Source organism: Pinus tabuliformis, chromosome J (genome assembly GCF_031772625.1).
Source record: "Pinus tabuliformis cultivar Carrire ecotype Pingquan chromosome J, CPIR1, whole genome shotgun sequence".
Lineage (NCBI taxonomy): Eukaryota > Viridiplantae > Streptophyta > Pinopsida > Pinales > Pinaceae > Pinus > Pinus tabuliformis.
The window spans coordinates 640,541,850-640,566,015 of NC_142295.1; the positions used below are offsets into that span (position 1 = coordinate 640,541,850).

General features: G+C 40.3%; 1 protein-coding gene across 1 annotated transcript in view; it reads left to right on the forward strand.

Annotated features, from left to right (window-relative positions):
* The window catches only part of LOC149228557 (nucleolar complex-associated protein 3-like), a 214,261-nt gene that overhangs the window by 141,770 nt on the left and 48,325 nt on the right, over positions 1 to 24,166 (forward strand). The window contains exon 10 of the mRNA XM_089380803.1: positions 3,683 to 3,780. Within this exon, the coding sequence (XP_089236929.1) occupies positions 3,683 to 3,780 (98 nt within the window). The remainder of the gene's footprint in view (positions 1 to 3,682; positions 3,781 to 24,166) is intronic.

A 24,166-nucleotide genomic window follows, 5' to 3' on the forward strand; every position in this document is an offset into this window, starting at 1 on the left:
GCATTGGTAGCTGTTTGATGAAGAAGAACATTAATAACTTAAGTAAAAAAATCCTAATCTAAAGTTGTAAAATGCACTCACAAGCAATTACTAATTTAAGAGAAATCACCTAATACATGATGTCCTATATTTCTCAACAAATCCTTCATTAGAATCTTTGTTGGAAAGATTCACCTCTACTTAAGAAAAGCAAGTGTTACATAGATAGTGTACATTCCACCTAATGTGGGATCCACAATTTAGAAAGATGAAGGTATGGTGACCAAGAAGTGCAACATGACAATCTAGTTGAGGCATTTTCATCTTCAAGCAAGGAAAAATAAGTTGCTAAAGGAAGTCTAGATGACTACATGAAGGAAGAGGTATGCATATATTTGGTAATTTCTTGATAGATAGATAAAAATTCATGTCATCACTTAATTGCAGATAGAATGTTTAGAATGCTCTATCACATGAGCATGATTGAAGAAGAAAGAACTCTTCCATATGAAGAATACATGAAGGCATAAGTTTGGCATACTACATAAAGGCATGATGGAATCAACATATCATATGATCTCATGAAGAATATGAGGTGGTGGGCTACAACTGTTCCTACACAAGAGGAGCTAAGTATATAAATCCCAAGAAAGAAGTAAGTGAATAAGAAAGGAGAGTTCGTGAAGATGTATCTACAACTACATAGATAGTATGGACGATCAACATCTGATCATTGGATATGAGATCTCCATGAAGAAATTATGAAGACCTTGATAAGTATGATGAAGAAGGATAATCTCAGTAATTGAATCTTTGAAGATGGACTCGTATAGAAAGGATGTTGATGTTGCAAAGGCAAATGTTATGAAGAAGGGCCATCATAAAGAGGTATTTTTTGGTTTGATATTCACTTTTGATTTTTGAAAGCAAGCATTGGTTGGATTGGAACAGGGCTACCGACAGAAGGTTGTTGAAATTTGCCTATTGAATGAATGATTATGAGAGAAACATGACTTGGAAGAGGTAGCAATATGAAGGATAACCAAATGATGACAAAGAAGGTCACTTTCCGATGAAAAGAAGGATGACATGGCTAGCATTGATTAGTTCAATACTATGTTTCGTTGAAGGGAAGTGATGTAGAAGATCGCTGAAGCCCTACGAAGAATTTATGGAAGAAGATGGCTCCATGTTGTAGAAGTTGAAGTTTATGACATGACGATGCAAAAAGAGGAGCCCTACAAGCAACTAATAGTACCATGATCTCCATGAAAGAATAGATAGCTATTGTTGGAAACAAGTCCCTAGTTAAGAGGGAGCTTGGGTATATTCCTTTCATGTAAAGGAATGAGTAGATCCTTCATAGTTGAGAGGGAGAGATAGACAAATCATTCTTTCTTCATATCATGAAGAAAGAGTGGAGGATTGAGTAAGCATTTGAGATCAATATCGATACTCTTTGAGGATAAAGTAGGACATCCAATAGATAAGAGTAGTCGAAGAGGAGATTCCTTGAGGATGTGTAAATCCAAGACAGGAATGGTCCTAAAAGGACATACCTTGTGAACATTCGGATGGGGTATGTGCCTTGAGAGACAATGATGAAGGTGTCTATAAATCATTGTTTCCCCAGCATTGTGCTCTAATCTAGTGGAGAGATAGAGCTATTTGTCAAGGCCTTGCTATATGATAATGCTGGTTGATATGATGAGATGCATTGATATAAGCTGAAAATATAGCTTATGAGATGGCTTACCAATCTGACTCTTCTTATGAGAATTCTTTAGTATAAGAATACCCATGAACCTTATATGTATTATGAATGCCTCCCTAGTTAAGAGGGAGTGTTGAAATTTATAACTAGGTTTGGTCTTCATAATATGTTATGTATTTTTGATTTTATTTATTTGATGTAAAAGAGAAAGAAAATTTATTATTATTATTTTATAGCATGGGTTTCATGCTCAAGGTCAATTTATTTGTAGGTCAAGCACCCATTGTGTGCTTCTAGGTTTTTGTAATAAAGTCAAAAGAGTCATTACCATATGTAATAGACCCCATTGGGCATATTGTAACAAGTCAAAAGAATTTATTTGAGTCAAAATTGTGTCAAAAGTCCCTCCAAGACCATGTCGGCCTGCAAGAGAACAAGTAGGCCTCTTGAAGGTAATTCAGCCTCCTTGGAAACCTATATATAAGAAGCAGTCGACCTCATTTGAAGGAGATCATCAATCAAGTTCGATTACAAGAAGAGCAAGAAAGAGGAACGAAGGGCAAGACAAGGACTAGAAGCCAACAAAATCTGAAATTTTGGGTCAAACTCTCTCACAAGTGCGAAGAAATTAGGGCACACTTTGTTGCTACAAGACCAAATTGCAGTCATCTAAAGGATCCAAAGTTTGGTGTCAAAAGGATCAATTTTGAAGCCAAATTTCTAAGGAGGAAGAAGCACCCTAAGCAAAGGAGAGAGAATGCCTAATTCAGCCTCTATCACCCACACATGCGAAGTTGCAGCTGCTGCAGGAAGACCGAAAAGTTGCAGACCTGAAATAGAAGTCGAAATTCTGAAATAGATGCCGAAATCTGAAGTTTGAAGCAGTTTGACATGGGTTGACGTTGTGAAAGAGAAGGTCATCTAAAAGGAAGCTTGACTTCGTCTAGGGTATAAAGATCTTGGAATTCTTCATTTGAAGATTCTATAAGAAAAGAAGAATTCTTGTGGGTTCTCCTCTGTTGGAGAGGTTTTGGCCCTGGCTAGCAGCCTATATCTTGTGTCCACTTGCTCTATTGATCTTCATGTTTTTGGTAGTTGTTTGATGATAAGAACACAATAATAATCAAGAGAAGGAGCTAATTATATATTCTAAAAGTTGAAGTAAAAGAACATCACAAGTAGTTATCATAGTAAGAGAAATCACCCTAATCTAGCAGCTAGCTGCCGTAGATTTCTCAACACTTTTGACATACTTTATCTTTGGCTGGGAGAAGCCTTTTTGCAGAATCCAATACCTCTATCAAGGAGTGACATGACATGGTCTTTGACTCAGAAGTAGGTGCTCTTCACTTTGATATTGCAGAAGTTACATGTCCAATCACAGTTTCCACCACCACCAATTGACATTGTTTTTTCTGGACTTTAATAGCTAAATTTTAATCTATCTAGTTAGTTGGCTATGATTTACTGTTTTTGTCTGTCAAATAGTATTGTATTTGCATTTCCACTCCACCCAACTGTTTGAGAGCTGCAAAAGGTGCTGCCCTCTGTTTATCCTACATTTTCTTGAACTAGAAACGTGCATGACATGACTGGGTGACACAGTAGGCATACTGTTAGAACTAATGTTGATATATTATGATTATTTTGTATTTGATACGTCTGATTGTATTTATAAATTGTGTAACTGGTGCTGTATTTTGTGAAACCATAATTCACGGAATCTGTAAAATTGGGAATTCAAGTTTGGGTATGATCTAAGAGATCAAATCTAATTTGCAAGATAAAAGGACTTTGACTGTTTAAACTCATTGGTTTCTTCTGAAGGTTTTCATCAGGTGATAAAAGATACATTGTTCCACTTTTATAAAATGTGATTACGATTTTATGAATTGTGATTCTCTAGTTGATAGTAAAATGCCATTCTAAGTATTTTTTGTATCTATTCAGTTGATATGTGCTGACATTTTATAGTATGATATTTTTTAGTGCTGGTGACACTCAAGAATCTACTGCAAAAGTATGTGAAATGCCGTAATTTATTGGAAAACGATGGTGGAGGTGGCTCAATTGGTGGTACTGTAGCGGTAAGCAGCAAAATTCTTATGAAGTTATAACTATTGTTGCTCATTCTTCCTGAGATCTTCTCACAAGGCTATTTTTATTAAAGTTGCACATAACAAATACGTGCAAAATATTTGCGGAGAGAGAAAAGAGAGAACTATTTGATATTGTCCTTTGTGTTTGCAGAATCTGAGATACATCATAATAAGTCTTGTGAGATGCATCATAATAAGTTGAACCATCTGGTTATGGTTTTGGTTCTGTCAGTTGCCTAACTGCATAACTTTATGTCAAAGACATGACTTAAACTGATTGACTTTGTCTTAACCTTGTAATTGACATGAGACTTAACTGACAACTTATGTCCACATTATTTCTAATTTCTGAACAAATATATGATATGATGATTAGACTAAATGAACTCTTATTACTGATGTAATTTAGGAATGGTGAACCTCTTCTTTTTGATAGTCTTGATAAAATCGCTGATTTTTTGGCGATGTGCTGAAAAATTGCGATTTTTCAGCCAGCCAATTTTTTGGCCTGATAAGATTGTGATTTTTTTCTTTAGAGAATTTTTTTGTTGGTCCATTTTTTCGCTGATTTTCTCCAATCTTTCCCGATTTTTGCCGATTTTTTCTGATTAGAAAAATGAATATATTTTGTAATTTTTAATGCTTGCTATGGTTTGTGGATTTTTGCGATTTTTCTGAGAAGATGTTCTCTGGACCCTTGCCGATGCTGATTTTCGCAACACAAATTTTTACCATCTAATACTCACAATTCTGCCTCATATACTTTAAGTTTTGATTTTTCTGTGGATCACTGCGTTTCTTGACTTTGCAAGAGTTGTCCTTTGATGTCTAACTAATCAAGGAATCACTTACAAGCTTTATATTTTTATGTGATATGCTATGCAAGGTTCCCTTACCCTGAATTTGTAGGTGGCCTTCTATGTTCCTTTTGAATAAACCTTGTTATGAGATTAGCAAAACCTTCAATCCATTTGGCTTCTTGTCCTTTCCACTGAGCTGTTTACAACTTTACCCTGTTGGTGAGTGGTCTTTTATCCTGTGATTAGCAAACAAGAAACCTTTTCTCCTATTTTACCAGATAAATTGCTATCAATTTTTGTATAACTCTTCCCATGGTTCTCCATGCTTAGACTGTATTAAAAAATGATTAATCTTTATGTATTCACAGAAACACAGGTCTCCCATTGACCTTTCTTTTCGAAGGAAATACTTATGGAACCCCACCTCTTCCCCAGAATACCTGGATAGAGGTGGTCTCAACTTCCAACAACAATTGCAGTTGATAACCCCAAGGGACTTGACCAGATTTGAAACTGTGACCTATGGCCTTAATGTCAATGACAACATGCCTTGGGCATATGATTCAATCAATAGAGTTAACTGTTGGGGCTAGGTTGTTCATTGACCCATCTTATGTTCCTATTGAGTTTTACAACATTGTTCCCCCCTTTATGTAGTGGGTTATTGTCTGATAACTAGGAGATATTTTGCTGTAGTTTGCCTGGCATAGTCACAGACATGTATTTTCTCATATATTGGTTGTTGCTGCCATTGGGTCAAATTTCTTACAATTTGTTTGAAGAGTTCCCAATTTAGGATTTTCGTTACAAGTTGTATGTTCAATTCTATCCTCTTGATAAATCTTATGTTCTTGTAGTTATGTTCCATGTTCATTTGTTGTAGAATCGATGTGTATGTTCATTTGAAAATTAGATTTTATGATATGATAACCCTCTTCACTCCAAATCTAATGTACACAAATCAAAATTATATAAGTATAAAATATTACATCTTAAACATTTTTTCCTTGGAAAGTACATTCCCTGGAAACCTCTGAGCACTTTCCTTCATTCTGAGGATGTTACTGAAGTTAAAGAGTGCTGCATGGTTATTGTATGCTGATCCTGTGGGGACATTAAGTGAAGCCCATATATGTATAGGTAGCCAACCTGGGGACTTGACCTCGTGACCTCTTGCTTGTTCTTTGTTAGTGTTTCGTTAAACCTAGCACCTGGTAAATTATTAATCTGGCATAGTGTAGATATACTGAATAAATTACACAGCTAGGTTCTTAACATTTAATGGAAGCAAAAATGAACTAACCAATCTCATAGAAATGACACACAAATTTTGGCCAATCAAGGTTTTTCATTAATAATGCAAACTTCCTTGGGATTCCATCTTGGGATAATGGCCCACCTGAAGAATAACTTACGACCCTGGATCAGATCTGGCTGATCAACTTTCCTTGGCTGATCTGGATCTCCTTGCTGCCCTTCCTCAGAGACAACACTCGCTGAGAAGACTCTCTCAATCTTGTGCTAATGTAGTGTATCTTGCCCATCTCCTTAGCTCTGGCTTTATAACTTTACATTGAGCTAAATCTCTAATCCTAATCTGCAAAGTGAGTGACAACCGAGATTAGATCTTGCCTTCTTTGAAGTCAACGGCCGCATTTAAAACTTATCCACTAAAGTAATTTACTTAACTTTACCTAAGTTTATTTTATCTCAATAAGCCAACACAATAATATGTGCTTTTTTCCTAAGTTAGACTTAGGCTAAGCTACATTAGCAACTTGCTCACACTAGAGCAATGCCTAAGGAAACTGTGGGGGGCTTTTGCACACGTAGACACATAGAATTGTGAACAAGTACATGCCCGAGCTACAAATATCAACGCTTCCTCTTAGCAAGGGAGGAACTTCTGTCACCTGGAACCGGCTCTGATCTTGGACATAGATCTACTGCCATGTCTTCTCACTCTGAACTCGAAGACTTCCTTGCCATCATCATTGAAGACTCGTTCCTTGTGAACTTATTCCTAGAAGCCTCTTGCTCCTGAACATTTTGTAAGGTCATTTGTAAGAGACCTTCTTGACAGATTGGGAGGAATCTGATGAGTGCTCCTCTGATCTTTATATGAAAATTCTATGACTGCAGCAACTGATTTACTTTTCCTACTTATTTCATCATAAGTTATTCATGAAATTACTGCAACAAACATTAAAATAAACACTGTTGTAGGTATCACATCGTAATACATAAACACAAATATGCACACATTGACACAGTTATTTTGGACTAATGTCCCTTGAAAAACCCAATGTGGGAAAACCATTGCAGCAAGGGAGGATTTTATTATTCAGCAATTTTCTTGTACAACAGGGTGCCAAACTGGCTTACCCACAGATAGACAAATTTCCAACACTTTCCTAAACCCAGCGTAGGCCCTACTGACCTTTGCTACAGCCCGAAACCCTCTACGTCACCCTGAAACCCTCTGCGTCAGCCTACTGAGGCTCTGCCCAACCTCTCTGGGCTTCTTTGTCACTCTTGCCGCATCTGCGTGGATGACGCAAGCCCTTCTGGCTCTGCGCAGTCTCTGCTGCCTCTGCGTGGCTTCCTCTAACTCTGCGTCTGCCTCTTCTGCACTGACCTCCTGTCTCTCTATTCCGTACTTGCTGCCTCTTGACTGCTCTCTAGACCATTGGTTCAATTTCTTAGCAAACCACGCTCCAGAAATTGAACTGACTGGTCTCCCTCGGTGTGTTCTCCAACTGCCCCTCAAGCCTCCTCTTATACTTTTTCTGTTGACATTTCAACGGCCGAGATTAAGTCCCTAATCAACGGCTAAGATTAGATCTGGCTTGATCCATGTCTTTTGGACCATTCTACCACAGATTCATATTAATACACATTAATATTTTATTTTCCCTAAGTTTAGACTTAGGGATTCCATTAAAAATATTAATTATTTTAATATCTCCTGATCTGTTTAGAATCTGTCCACACCCTTTTGGGTATTGGAGATCTCATGTGCTCCAACCTCCACCAAATTTCGTGGCTAGAGCACATCTGATGCTACCCCAAATCAACACTCCCTCTTAGTGAGGACTGCGCTCTAGCACTACTCCTCACTGAGTATTACTCTGATCATCCGGCATCAGTACCTGTGCTGATGCTAGGCCTCCCTGCCCAACATCCTCTGCACTGTTGCATCCTGTATCGTTGCCCATGGTTTTACCACTGCCACTGCTGCATCTGTATGACAACTCCCTCTGCATCCGTGCTGCTGTTGGTCCTTTCTCCCAACATTGCATCTGCATTGCACCTTCCTCTGCATCTGCGCTGCTGTTGGTCCTTTCTCCCAACACTGCATCTGCACTGCAACTCCCTCTGCATCTGTGCTGCTGTTGGTCCTTTCTCCCAACACTGTATCTGCATTGCAACTCCCTCTTCATTTGTGCTGCTAACACACTACTTCTGAAAGGGGTTCTTTACCATCCTCGTATTTTCTTTGAGGTAGTCAAATTTTGACTTTCCAAGGGCCTTGGTGAGGATATCTGCCACTTGTTCCCCTGTAGGAGTGTAGCTCAATTGTACAGCTCCACGTTGGATACAATCTCTGACAAAGTGACACCAGATATCAATATGCTTTGACCTGTCATGAAATACTGGATTCTCAGAGAGTTTGATGCAACTCTAATACATGATCTTGGTCGCCTCCATATTTCTTTTGAATAGGTTTACCAGTAGTTTTCTAAGCCATATGGCCTCACACGAAGCTGTGCTTGCTGCCATATATTCTGCCTCAGATGAGCTCAGAGCCACGGACTTCTGTTTCCTAATGCACCAGGAGGTTATTCCTGATCCAATGTTGAAACAGTACCCAGAGGTACTTTTCCCATCCACTGAACTTCTTGCCCAATCTGCATCAGTAAATCCACTCAACCTGATATCCTTCCTCTTGTTGTACAAGTGCCCATAATCAACTGTTCCCTGTAAATACCCGAGAACGTGCTTGGCTGCTGCCCAGTGAGCCCTCTTTGGTTCCACCATGCACTGACTGAGGGTGTTGACAGCGTAGCAAACAATTGGCCTAGTATTGACTAGATACATCAGGGACCCTATGAGCTGTCGGTATAGGGTGGGATCGCCATCCTTGTCTTCTGATGCATCAATCTTCTTCCAGTTGGTGATCATTGGCGTAGCCATAGGTCTACAGTCTCCCATCCCGAACCTTTTAAGAATTTCTGTAGCATACCTTCCTTGCCCAAGGAAGATTTCTTTTTTATGCTGCCAAACTTCCAACCCTAGAAGATAGTGCATTTGTCCCAGATCTTTCATATTGAACTCTGTGGCTAGATTCTTCTTGCAGTCTTCAATGAGTCTGGATGATCCTGTCAGGAAGAGATCATCCACATATAATACTAAGATAAGTGGCTCGCTCTCTACGACCAGATAGTAGAGATTCAGATGCGCGTCACTCTTGACAAACCACATCTTCTGCAAGTAGCCATCTATTCGATCATACCACGCTCTTGGTGCTTGCTTCAGCCCATACAAGGCTTTCTTCAGTCTGCATACATGAGGCTTTTTCTCATGAGTTTCAAAGCCCTCTGGTTGTTCAATGTATACTTCTTCTTATATTACCCCGTGTGTAGAAATGCCGTCTTGACATCCATTTGATGGATCTCCCATCCCGTCTGGGCCGCAAGAGATATCACAGTCCTAATAAATGTATACCTGGCTACTGGGGCAAAGGTTTCCTCATAGTCAATCCCTTTCTTTTTAGCATACCCCTTAGTCAAAAACCTGGCCTTGTATTTTTCAATACTGCCGTCCGTAGCATATTTGATCTTGTAGATCCATCTTGAACCTACCACAAATCTGTCTTGAGGCCTTGACACCACCACCCAGACATCGTTGACCATTATGGAGTTATACTCCTCCACCATCGCATCTAGCCAGACTTGATGTTGAGCTGCCTCCTTGAAGCTGGCAAGCTCTCCATCCTGAGCTACTAATACCTAATACCTGTTTGGCTGTTTTCACTCCCTTTTACTATTCCTTGGCTCTTCGATGAAGTTCTATGCATCACGCAGAATCTGACGAAGTTCCCTGCTGGTTATTCCTCTGCCAATAGGTGCTTCTGTTTGCTCCTATTCCTCATCTTGAGAATCTTCCTGATCTGAGGAAGGATTCTTCACTTCCGTTTGTTGAAGAGGCATGACCAATGGATCCTCTTTTGACTGCTCCTTGGAAGGCATTTTGCGAGATCTTCTAAAAGCTCTGCCTTCCATGAACTTTACATCTTGTCGTACTACTGCCTTCCTGCTACCTGGAAGATAGATCCTATATGCCTTAGTGTTCTCACTATATCCTGCAAGATACCCGTTTTCTGTAGTCTGATCCAGCGTTTTCCTCTTTTCTTCGGGTATGCGACAATATGCCGAACTCCCAAATATCCTGAAATGGCTGACTTCAGGTGTCTTCCTAGTGAAGGTTTTCTCTGGAGTAGTCTTGCCCAATGCCCAATGAAGAGTCCTGTTCTGAACATAGACAACTGTGTTGCATGCTTCTGCCCACAGGAATTTTGGCATATCTTGATCATACAGCATGGCCTTAGCTGCTTCTACAATAATCCTGTTTTTCCTTTCTGCCACCCCATTCTGGTCTGGATTGTAGGGAGCTGTCCACTCTCTTTTGATGCCCTCTTTCGCACAAAAATCAGTGAAGTCCTTATCGACATATTCTCCACCATTATCTGAGCGCAAGGCTTTTATTTTCTTACTTGTCAGATTCTCCACTAGAGCCTTCAACTCCTTGAATCGACAGAAAACCTCATCCTTGGTTTTCAAAAAATAGATCCAAGTTTTCCTCGAGTGGTCATCAACGAAAGTAAGGAAATACTCGGCACCACTGAGAGCTTTGACAGACATAGGTCCGTAGATATCTGAGTGTATCAATCCTAGTACACTCTTGGCTCTATGGTTGCTCCTAGGAAATGCCGCCTTGGCATACTTTCTTAGAGTGCATCCCCTGCATACATCATCTCATTCTGTACTCAGATCTGGAACTCCTGTTACAGTGCTCCTGAGAATTCTCAGAGCTCCATGGTGCAAGTGACCTATCCTTCTGTGCCATAGTTCATTCAAGACTTTGTCCCCATGACTGCCTATTAGTGCCATTCGAGATTCTAGTTGTAATCTGTACAACCGATTACTTTTGATCCCATTCTGCACTTTTTTTTTTTCTAGCTCGGGTGTTTGACGTATACCTTTTCCTTGATGAAGTAGACATCATAGCCCTTGCCTTGTAGTTGTGACATGGAAAGTAAGTTCATCCCCTATCCTGGCACATGCAACACATTTGTGGCATGGAACCGCTCTCCCGATTCTGTTTGAAAAACTATGGTACCCTTTCCTACTGGAGTAAACTTTGCCTTGTTCCCCATGGTGATCTAAAAGTTCATCTTCTCTTCTCGATATTTTGAGAAACATTCCCTGATTCCCGTCATATGCCACGAGGCTCCACTGTCTATATACCATACTTCTGATGATGCAACACTAGTCATGCACGCCACTTCTTCTTCCAACTTGGAAGCCAACATAGAGAAATCGAAATCTCTCTCTCTCTCTTGTGCAATCTTCTGAAAATATGCGTGAGTCCCCTGAGGTGGATGCCTCTACATCGTGGTCTCGACCCATAACTGATTTTCCCTTTCTGTCTCTGATTACTTGCTCTGATACCATGTGAAAATTCTATCACTGCAACAACTGATTTACTTTTCCTACTTATTTCATCATAAGTTATTCATGAAATTACTTCAACAAACATTAAAATAAATACTGCTGCAGATATCACATCGTAATACAAAAACAAAAATATGCACACATTGACACAGTTATTTTGGACTAATGTCCCCAGAAAAACCCAATGTGGGAAAACCGGTGCAGCAAGGGAGGATTTTATTATTCAGCAATTTTCTTGTACAACAGGGTGCCAAACTGGCTTACCCACAGATAGACAAACTTCCAACACTTTCCTAAACCCAACATAGGCCCTATTGATCTCTGCTACAGCTTGAAACCCTCTGCGTCACCCTGAAACCGTCCGTGTCAGCCTGCGGAGGCTCTGCGCAACCTCTCTAGGCTTCTGTGGTACTCCAGCAGCCTCTACATGGATGACACAGGCCCTTTGGGCTCTGCGCAGTCTCTGCTGCCTCTACGTGGCTTCCTCTGGCTCTGCGCAGTCTCTGTTGCCTCTGCGTGGCTTCCTCTGGCTCTGCGTCTGCCTATTCTGCGCTGATCTCCCGTCTCTTTGTTCGAGATCTGGAGAAATAGATGATTTCGATGTGGGAACCTCTAGCGAACATAATTGTGCAATTACGCCTCGTTGTTCCCTCTTTAGAAGCTTTGTCATAGCATTAGAGCTGATTATCTTTCCCGGTTTCCCTACAATACCCCTTAATTCAACTTCTTTTCCTTCCGCACAAAATTTCATGAAAAGTTCTTGAAAATTAAAAGCTATTGTACCCAAAGATTGTAGTCATTGGACTCCTAGTACAACATCAACACCACCCATTGGAATGGAAAGCATTGGGCTATTCAATACATATTCTCCTATGGATAGCTTGATATTATGGCACTTTCCAGAGCAATTTTTGGTTCCTCCACTTGCAAGCATCACTTGACACTCTGGTGTTGGATATAGGAAGCAATTCAATTCCTTAGCTATCTTACAATGAATAAAATTATGGGTACTTCCTGAATCAATCAACACTATTACCCTTTTCTTCTTGATATGTCCTTCTATCTTGATAGTTTGAGGAGTGGTAATTCCAGCCAATGCATTACAAGATATGGTCAGATTCATTTCTTCTTTATCTAGGGTTTGTTCTTGGAGTATATCCTTTTCTTTTGACATTTCTTGTTCCTTTTCTTCCTCCTCTTCACAATCCATGTAGAATAATTTCATCTCAACACACTTATGACCTTTAGTATATTTGCTATCACAACTGTAACAAAGCCCTTTTGCTCTTTTTTCTTCCAATTGTTGTGGTGTCAACCTTGTAGGTTGGGGAAGGCTAGGGGCAACAACACTTCCATCTTTATAGTTGTGAGTGGTAGGCTTCTTGGTTGCCATAATTTTGCTTTCCATTTTTCTTGCTAACCTGAATGCCTTCTCCAATGAATCAGGTTCCCAAAGGTGAACCTCATGTTGGATATTATCCTTTAAAGTCCCTCTGAACACATCAATCCTATGCTCCTCTGGAATATATTTTACCCTTATGTTCAATTTTTGGAAGTCCTCAATGTGCTCCATCATTAAACCCTTTTGTTTGAGATTTATCAATTGGCTAAAAAAGGTGTTGCTTTTTGTATTGCTTTTTGTATCCTCATAATGTGCTATCATTTCTTCCGTAAATATTGCCCAAGTGACAATCTGTTTACGAGAGTAAAGCCATCGATACCATACAAACTGATTTGGTTCTAAATATAAAATTGCAATACATACCTTTTGTGCATTTTGCACATTATGGAGATCGAAAAATTGCTCCATCTGTAGTATCCATGTTCCGGGATCCTTGCCATCAAACTTCCTCATATCGATTTTTGGAACATGGTGGGTCTTCAATCCAACATTAGAGTTTATGAAATCATGATTAACATTTCTTTTGTTCTCATCATGAGTTTCCTTTACTACGCTTTCACCATTAGTAACCATCTCTTGTAGCAACTTATTCAAATTTATCTTCAATTCTTCCATCTTAGCCTCCATGCCATCCATCTTAGCTTCCACGCCATCCATCTTAAATTGCACGCCATTCATATTAGCTTCCATGCCATTCATCTTGGCTTCAGTTACCTTTTGTGAGAGTGAAATTTGTTGTACTTGGTCTTGTAATTTTGATATATCATATTGCATTTCTTCCTCTTCTTCACGAGTCATGCTAGAGCTTTCAGGTTGCTTATTAGGTGTTTCCATTTTCTTTCTTCGGGGCACCAATTAATGCTAATAATTCTTCACTATGCCCTTTGAATTTCTTCAAAGTAATTTTTCAAATGCAAAATTTAAAAATAAACTACACACCTTTTTTTTTTTCACTTTGTAAGAGCTCGATATTGAATCTGTTGTATCTTTGTAACTGCAGTTCTCGACTAGCTGGAATCACGTCATGCAGTAGCCCTTTGAGTCCTCTTTCTAACCTCGCAAGTCTGATCAAGATTGGATTCTCCAAGGAAGAGTTATGCCAAATCGCCCACGGTGACCTGATTATAGACTAGTTCAGTAGAGCGAACTTGTACGAAGTGCCACGTGTCACTTTTTCGAGCTTAGTACCTGAAACTGATATACAGAAAACTACAGGCCGTCCTCTTTCTGAAACTTCTTACGAAATTTCAATTTGATGCTCAGAACAAAAGTTATGAAGCTTTTCCCCAGGTCACCTGTTTGGAATGTAATTCGGGACTCTGCAAAAACTCTAAATTCCTCGGATCATATCTTCGAAAATATAGCGAGACAAGCTCTGAAATTTGTACTCGAAGTTCAAAACGATTTCGGCTCAAATGGGTTTTTTTTAGCTTCTGAAACGTTGTAGGAAAAAAGTTATAGCGAAAATGCCACGATGCCTTGTTTGAAGCAGTGAAACCCTAGAATCCAAACCTTTGATACCAAATGTTAGAAACCAACTCACAAAAAAATAGAAAAGATAGATCAACGCCTTAGAATTCAGCCTCTTCGAGGAGGCAACCTCCTTTACATTACACAAATGAACAATTCTTGGATGATACAAACGACTAAACCTCCCTTTTATATATAGGAGTCTAGGGGGTCACAATATAATCAAGCTAACATAACAGTAATAACATAAGGGCACAACAATAACAATAGTGGGTTTCTATGGGGCACACTAATAATAATATGGGGACAATAGGGGCACAATAATAACAATAAGGGCTACAATGACAATAGTAATGGGGGAATCACTAGTATTATAGGGACCTAACACAAAATGTACAGGAAAATCAGAGAGAGGTTTCTTGGGAAGGCCTCAAGGATGATGTGTTGAAGCACGTCAGGGAGTGTATGACTTGTCAACAGAACAAGTTTGAGCAAACTCCTCCTGTAGGATTGCTACAACCAATGCCAATCCCAAAGCAGTAGTGGGAGAGCATATCGATGGATTTTATCACAGGTCTACCCCATGCATAAAGCAAGGATTGCATCTGCGTGATAGCTGATTGGTTGACCAAGTTCGCACATCTATTTGCAATCTTGGTAGATTATAAGGCAGCATAAGTCGCATAATTATTCTTCAAGGAGGTGGTTAAACTCCATGGGTTGCCTAAAAATATAGTTAAAGATCAAGGTGGCAGGTTTATCAGTGCATGCTGGCAAGAGCAGGTCTAGCCTGAGCTAGATCCATCAATGTGTGATAAAGACGATCAACCTTCAAGTGCTACACCTTATACAACCTGTTCTTCAAACAACTCAGATATTGAGAAATGTCATTCACTTGCAACAAGGAAATGTGTTACTGTAATAAGTCAATCAAGGGACAAGTCATCGAAAGGTTTGTTAGGTTTAGATACTAGTCGTCCAAATGAAGCAAAGAATGCTATTGTTCATAGAGGGGAAACTACTGCAAAACGTGTGAAAGAATTAGAATTGCGTGGGAATACTTTAGAGAGGAGATTTAAAGTTGGAAATTTGAAATGTGGACTAGAATTGGCAAGACCAAATCTCTCAAGGCGATGAATTGCGATATGTTGCATTGAATTTGGTTTTTTCCGTGAATGCTCTTGTACTCTCTGTGGGAAGGTTATTGATCTGAGTGTGGCAGACTATTGTTCTATTATATGTGAGGGAAAGCTGAATGATGAATTTGTGTGTGGGCATATTGCTCACCTAGAGTGTGCTCTATTTTGTCATATGGCAGGCGTGGAGCAAAGCATTGGTTTAGATGTGGAATACTATTGTAGGCACTATGATAAAAAGACAAACTTGATGATGCTTGTTACCAGCATACTTCATGCATTTGAATCTTTGGAAGTATGGGTTGATGTTGAGAAGAATTTGTTTCTTGCTGTACGTATCGTATAGGGTACGTTACAAATTGTGGGGAGAAGCCTATGGAATAATATAGAGTTATCTCTAAAGACGCTGTGCAGTGGAATGGTTCTAGCAGATATTGTGGAGTTACGTCAAAATTCAATAACAATTGATGAAGGAAATACTATTGAAAAGGTTAACTATTAGGTAGAGCCCCTAAATACTAGCCCTGTCTCTTTTGCAAACTCTAGAGATCAAGACAACAAAATGAGTGAATTCTCATTTGGAAATTCATTTGCAACTCCAACCCAACCCTATGACCTTTTTCTAGCAGCAAATACATGACCTGATATAAATTCTCAAAAAGGAAGTTCATTTATTCAAGATATATTACAGAGAAGATCGAGGTTGCTTCTAGAAGAAACAAATGGATCGTTGGATCTACTTAATTTTCCTGTTCATATCGCGGCTTTGAAATTTGAGAATAAAATTAACCAGGCTCTTCATGGCATAAGAAAATCTCAAGAAGTAGAATACAAGCATGCCTAAGAAAATCTATATGCCTAGATAGATTTTCTATTTCAGGAGATAGATATATCGAACACTAAATTTACAAATGATTCATATCCATCCTCTTTGGAAGACTTTGATGAATTGCTTGTAAGCGTTTTAGATTGCGTTGGGAGACCGAGGAAAGAGACTGCAAAATTTGAGCAAATACTAAGCATTACAAATGAGTTTGGCAACACTCCAAAGGATATTCTCAGATGTTACTTTGAAGTAGTGATGGAAGAAGGATAATAGATCTAGCAATACCTGAATTTGCAATTTCTTGAGGACAAGCAATGTTGGGCAGGGGGCACTGTAACGTCCTCTTCTAATTAAATTGCCCAAGGGAGGACAAAGTAGCCTAGTCCCCTGTAACGTCCTCTTCTAATTAAATTGCCCAAGGGAGGACAAAGTAGCCTATCTAACCCGGCCATAGTCGTTTGTAAAGTGGGAACGCATTATTTGATGCTATTGGGGTAACATTAAATAATTTGGGGTAAATGGAGGAAAAATTTAATAAAAGCCAAATTTTGGGCAAATGGAGGGCAACTTGTTAGCCCCTCAACTTAAAATTAGAAGGGATGACCCCAAAGTGAATCTATAAAAAAGAGAGAGGGAATTGATTTTAATCATGATGGATTGTTGATCTTTTTGATTTTTGGGTTGAGGCTCTTGGAGGGTTTTAAGATCCCTTCCTTTGGTTGGATCCAGTGGGGAAAGATTCCACGCCAACCAATCGACCTTTCTCTTTACTCTGTTAGCCTAATTTCCGAGGTAACAATTATGTGGAAACAAGGGTTCTAAGGTTTAATTTGTGGCAAGCAAGGGTTTCTAAGGCTAAAACTTGGCAGTGACACCTTTTGAAGCTAGATCTGAGGTAGCGAAGGGTTTATAACACTGAATCTTTGGCAGTGAGGTCTTGTGAGGCTAGATCTGAGCAATGGAAGGGTTTTTGAGGCTAAATCTTTGGCGGCGAGGTCTTCTGAGGGTAGAACTGAGGCAACAAAGGGTCCAAGACATTGTTCTGGGCAGTGAGGGTTTGAATGAACAATATGACAACAATGGTTTGAGTATCGAGGCTTTGAGTAAACCCTACTGTGGTTGTAGGCTACCCCTAAAGTATCCTTTATGGCAACGACTCATCCTCATGATCATATATGAGCTAGCGAAACCATTTCTGAGGTGTCAATTGGACAACAAATGCATTTTGAGGTGTTACTTGTGACAATGAATCTTTCTGAGGTGACAATGGTGGCAACGAAACCTTGTGGAGGTATGGTTTCGGAAACTAGGTATCTCTAAGTGCTGGAATTCCCTATATGAGGCAACAACCTATGAATTTGGAGTAGCAGGTGAGCATGGGAAACTTTCCCTGTAGTAGCAAATTTGGAAAGTTCTATTTTGAGGCAGTAAGGGAGCATTTTAGGGCTTATTACTGCTCAAACTAGTAGGGGACCTAAAAGGGCTCTTAAGGGGAACACTGCTAGGCCAAGGGAAACGATGGAGACTTAGCCCATTGCCACCTTAGCTAAGACTCCTAGTCTTTACGAACTTTCACTAATGGGAGGAGACTCGATATATAGAAAGTCACTTGTGAAGGATGAATCAACAAATGGATGTGAAGTGACTCTAATGACCCTTTTCCTAGAAGGAGGTTAAGGATGGAGCTTGCTTGCTCTTCAAGCAAGGTACAAAGCTTTCTAGGAGAAGGAGGTGAAGATTTAAGGGCTAGGTTTAAGGAATATGCCTTGTAAAGGAGTTTTTCAAATCCCTAAAATCCTTATTGAACTTGGTTTCCCGAGTGGTTCTTGAAGAATTAACTTTTCAAAGGTATGGGACCAAACGAGATCAAGTGGACCCAACCTAGGTAAAGGGGAGGGAGTTTAGCAACCAATGATGATATTAACCTAGAAAAGGAAGGAGAAAGGATCAAAGCAAGAGTTTTCACTAGGAGAATGATTTGAAAGGACTTTGTTTCTTAGTCAAGGAGGCCTCAAGGAGTACCTTGCTTGGCCTTTAGGGCAAGAAGTGACCTTAAAGCTTTATACTTCGCTTTGCAAAAAGAGATGGCTTATCAAGATGAATTCAATGGTAGAATTATCCCTTGGAGATTTCATTCAACATACATGGCCCATACATTGAGAGATTCTATATAGAAACAATAATTCCACAATTCCGCAATTATGCAATGCAATAGTGAGCCCTAGTATAGCGGAAATTGCATTCCAATGCATATGACAAAGTAAATCAAGAAAAACATTAATGTGTCTACTTACATGTAAGAGAACATATCCAACCATCAACGTATTTGCCAATAAAGAAGCTCCAAGATAAGAAAGTCCAATCCAAGCATCAAAATTCATCCATGCTCCAATTCATCGTCCAAAAAGGAAATGTGAAATTCTCAAGAGAGAGAATGATCCAATCCAAGTGATGATACAAAATGAACTCATGTCTCTCCTATTTATACACTCATTATGATTTGAATTACCTAATTTGGGCCTACATTAGCCCATCAACTGAAATAATGTGCAAATAATTATCTTTTGGTGACAACCCCACCATACTAGCCCATAAACAACATAAACAACCTCCCAAGAGGTCAAATAATCAATAATGCATGTCGTTGGGCTCTCTAACAGGTCTGATGAAGTCTGTAAGTGCCAAAATAATGAATTGGACTTCCAAAAGAAATGGACAAGGGGTTGGCCCCTTGTTCTCCACAAAAAGACTTGTGGTGCTCCCAATGGCTATGAGGGCACACAAGTGATCTCATGGGTTTCCAAGTAACTTGAAGATGCCTGTAGACCATCTGTAAGGGCTCAGATGATGGTGTTAGTGATGCCACATCAACATACAAGTCCTGGGTCATCAGCCAAGTGCATGGTACAACTGTGGGGTTGACTGGGCAAAGGTGAACTAGGTGCATCTTCCTCGTCCAATAGGTGAATCTATGAGCATCTCTGGGGATCCATGGAGTGTTGTCTACTACTGTGGGGGCCCATGGCTCTCAACACACACCCTACATGTGCCAATGTAGCCCTTTGGAGGGTTAGGACCCCGTATAGGGAGACCAAACCCAAGATGGAGACCGCTTACAATCTTGCATAATATCTAATGCATCCCCTAGTCTTCCAGTACAACAAGTCATCAAGGAAATCGAGTAAAAGAGCTTACAAACCATGGACAACAAGTGGGGACTTCATAATGGCATGCCCTTCCATAATGGGCTTTGGCAGGTGTTAATGCCTCTAAGTTCCAAATGGGGTTAACCAAGTATCCCATTAGGTGGTTTCTACTTCTAAAGGGGATAATATGTCCAAGGTACATCCTTTAAAAGCTAGTGGCATGCGATAAAGAGATGGATGGAGTAGGGAATGAAAAGGGGCAGCCCTGGGCCACATGTTGGGGTACAAGGGTAGTTAACAAAAGGGAAACCCACACCTGAGTATATAATGTATAGGAGGGAGCAATCATGGTACATGAGGTTCCCCAGCCTTGATTTTTCCACCCTACCTTTATGCCTTTTTCCTTTTATGATTTTTCTTTAATTAACTGTTCGAGGCTCAAGGGGTAAGAGCATGATTTGCAAAGTATAGTAGTGGATACCCCTTTTAAGGTATGGCAGTTCGTTGTCCACCAGGGGTTGGGACAATCATGGGGTTCCTAAATGATAAAGGAGGCTCATCTAGGGCCTGTAGGAACTAGGGTCATGGCCATGACGATGGAGTAGAGCTCATGTATTGGCTTTTGCCCACGTGCTGAATGTGTTTGTCCCAGCCATCTTTTGCATTTTGTGGTACATTTTCTCGTTGAATTTGGCCAATTATGCTTTTGCTTTTCTTTTCTTCTGCATCAACCTCCGGGTCATCATTCTAGGCCTGACCCAAGGTGTGGGCAAGGGGAAGGGAAGAGTTAACCCTATGTGGACCCAGTGGAGGAATGTGGACCCCAGTGGGAGAAATGATGAATCGGGTTACAATGAGCGAAGAGGCGGGAAATACTTGCAGATGAGGGAGTGGGACTAGGCAACCAAAATCAGGGTTTCCCATGAAGTACTATCCCTTAAGCCAAGAGGTCAGTAAAAGAGATCCCACGGGACTAGAATCCAAGGTAAACATCAAAATGGGGTCTAGGGGGCAAGAGCACAAACCTAGCCCATTCTTTCCGCCAAATCCATCAATTAATTCATGCCCAAAAGTGTCCATGATAAGCAAACTATGATACTTAATTACCAAATGACAAGGCATACCTTTAGGTTCGGGAGGCCCACCTTCAATCATACGATCATGGTAGATGGATGAGGGATGACATGGCTGGCTCAAGTGGCGAAGAAATGGCACAATGAACTAGTTGGTGGCTTTTGGCTGTCGACTGAGGACCATCTTGGAGAATTTTTTTCTCCTAGGTATCATCCACAAAATGGTAGGTAACATCTGGGTCCAACTGGGACATGATCTCTCGAAGAAGGGGACGAATATATTGGAACGAGAGGTCACTATAACTCCATCAATCTCTTGGTTACCGTAGACCTGTTTCCTTCACATACAATAGATGAAAAACATAGGGCAGCGTGCTTTCGCGGCGTCTGATGATCGCACACGCTTGGATTAGGCCCACAAAATCGACTCGTAGAAGTAAAATGCAGTTTTAAAATCTAAATGTAGCTAATCTACCATGAGAAAAGTGATATGACATTATTCTAATGCAGAAATCAGCATGCATTGCATCCTACCCTAACATGCACATAGTAAGGTCAATACTAAGAGTAATCATAAAGCCAATGCAACCAACATATCATCATATGACTATACATATGCTTGCCAGTATGATTACTAATGAAACAAAACCCAAGGTGAGCGCAAACATAATCATATGGAGGGTGAAGTGGGTGGGAGGTGGGAAAACATGATCTCCATTCGACGTAAAAGGAAGCCTTATGATAAGGGGGATAGATTAATCTAGAAGTGTGGGGCTCTCCCTCTGAGTACACAATGATGGAATGAAAGATCACTCTCAAGAACTCCCTATTACAATCATTGCTTATAATATTATGCTTTGTAGACACCACAAGGTCTTGATGAGAGGGGAACGAAGGGCGAGGGATAGAAGGGGTGCAACAAATAGGTTGCTCACGATGATGGTCACATTGGAGAGGAGAGGTTTTGGAGTGATCATAATCCTGTTGATGTGTTAAAGGAGATAAAGTATATTCAATGAGGGGTTCTTCCTTGACACCATATTCAAAAGGGGGAAGGGCTCATGGTCACTTGAGACCACATGAAAAGGGGCGATAGACTCACTTGAGGAAGATTCAAGATGATGGACAAGAGGAAAAGGCAAAGGGAGGGGTAAAACATTATACTCGATGGGTTCTCCAAAATCATATTCTAAAGGCTCAAGTGATTTGAACATGGATTCATAAGGAGGATAGGTGGGAGCCTCATCGATCTTCTTAGTATCGAAGATTTGGTCTCTCCTAAAAGGAGAATTGACTACTTCCAATTGCCCGTCTTCATGTAAGGGAAAATAATAACTCTCCTTTGCAAGGGTATCGATGGATACGTCATCAAAAACATAGCCCAAGAGAAAAGGAAAACCAACCTCAGCCTCATCTTCCTTGTCGGTATCATAAATGGAGCACAATCAAATTGAGGACCAATGATTTCCCACTTCTCCTTTTGAATGTGGACGTAATCTCCAATGTCGACTTCCAAGGGGCTAATGGGATCAACTTCCTCAAGGTTCTCAAAAGAAGAGCCATCTGGAGTAATATCCTTGAGAAAAGCAAGTTTGGTCTCAATTTCACTTTCCATAAACTCATCCTTTCCAACACGTGTTTTCATAGTCACCTTGTTCATCATGTGGACCTAATGAGGACTCATCTTCTTGCTCATTACTAAGATCCTCAGGTTCATCTCCAACTTCTTCATCTTGACTAATGAGACCTTCCCTTTGGAGGTCTTCCTCTAGGTTTTCACAAGCAACTTCATTAGATTGGAATTTGGGTCCCTTATAATCTATGAATTTGTTGAGCAACTTGTTAAATGATGAAATTCTTTCAGGCTCATATGAGTCAAGCCAACCTCAGTGCTTGTATTCAATAGAAGCAATAAATAACTCCATGAGGCTGTCTAGATGAACCATATTAACTTTAGAAGCATGCTTCGTAAGTTTTTCTATGTGGTCCATCACTGTGGACGGATCACCCTTGAATTGTGGCATATTTTGCATAAACTTCCACTACAGGCCATTTGGTTATCCTAGAACCCACGTAATATCCAAAGCAGGAAACCACTCATGAAGCTTTTCAGAAGTCATCGATCTTTATATATTGATATGATGGGAGTCACCAGGGTGAACTAAAATTGCCTTAACAAATGCTTGCTTCACCCTACAAGCATTGACTTTGAAGTTCAATGAAGAACCATGGCTTCGTTCTTCCAATGGAGTTGCCAATAATGATATTGTCAATATGTCATATGGGGGACAAAATATGCGTCTCGTGTCCACGACGATGGCGCCAAAATGTTACCCGCTCAAACTAGCAAGGGACCTATAAGGGGCTCTTAAAGGGACAACTGCTAGGCCAAGGGAACCAATGGAGACTTAGCCCACTGTTACCTTAGCTATGACTCCCTATTGTTTATGGACTTTCACTAATGGGAGACCCAATATATAGAAAGTCACTTGTGAAGGATGAATCAACATATGGATGTGAAATGATCCTAATGACCCTTATCCTAGAAGGAGGTTAAGGATGGAGCTTGCTTGCTCTTCAAGCAAGGTACACAACTTTCTAGGAGAAGGATGTGAAGATTTAAGGGCCAGGTTTAAGGAATATGCCTTGCAAAGGAGTTTCCCAATCCCTAAAATCCTTATTGAACTTGGGTTTCCCAAGTGGTTTTTGAAGAATTAACTTTTCAAAGGTATGAGACCACATGGGAGGGAGTTTAGCAACCAATGCTGATCTTAACCTAGACATGGAAGGCGAAAGGATGAAAAGAAGAATTTTCACTTAGAGGTGTCAAATTGATCCTGTGAGGTACTAACCTAGGGAACATGCGGGCAAAGTTTGACCTCAGAGCTAGGGCTTGGGATATCTCACAATCCCATTGTCGGAATTTCTTCAAATTTGGAGGAGACCTTGAGGACACACCAACGCAATAGAGGCTAGGAGATCGAACTTTTTCTATGGCTACTTTGTTCGGAAAGTGATGCCCTAGGTGGCTTGTCACCACTCAAACTAGCAGGAGACCTAAAGGGTTTCCTAAAGGTCAAATGCTAGACCAAGGGCAACTAATGGAGACTTAGCCCAATGTCACCTCAGCTAATGCTCCCTGCTATTTATGGACTTTCACCAATGGGAGGAGACCAGATATATATGGAGTCACAAATGAAAGATAAATCAACAAATGGATATAAAGTGACCCAAACAATCCCTTTCTAGAAGAGGGTCAAGAATGGAGTTTGCTTGCTTTCTAAGCAAGGTACAATGTCTTCTAGGAGAAGGATGTCAGGATTTGAGGGTTAGGTTTAGGGAATATAACTTGTGAAAGAGTTTCCCAATTCCTAAAATCCATATTGAAATTGGTATTGCAGATGGTTCTTGAAGAATTGTGTTTTCAAAGGAGTGGGACCACCTGGGACCAAGTGGACCCAACCTAGGTTAAGAGGCAAGAATTTAGCAACCAATGATGTTCTTAACTCCAACAAGGAGGGGGAAGGGATCAAAGCAAGAATTTTCACTTAAAGGTGTCGAATTGATCCCATGAGGCACTAGCCTTGGGGATACCAGGGCAAAGTTTGATATCAGAGCTAGGGCTTTGGTTATCTCACAACTCCACCGTTGGAATGGCTTCAAAATTGGAGGAGGCCTTGAGGACACACCAACGCAGGAGAGGCTAGGAAATCCCACACTTGGGTTTATAATGTATAGGAGGGAGCAATCATGGTACATGAGTTGCCCCAACCTTGATTTTTCC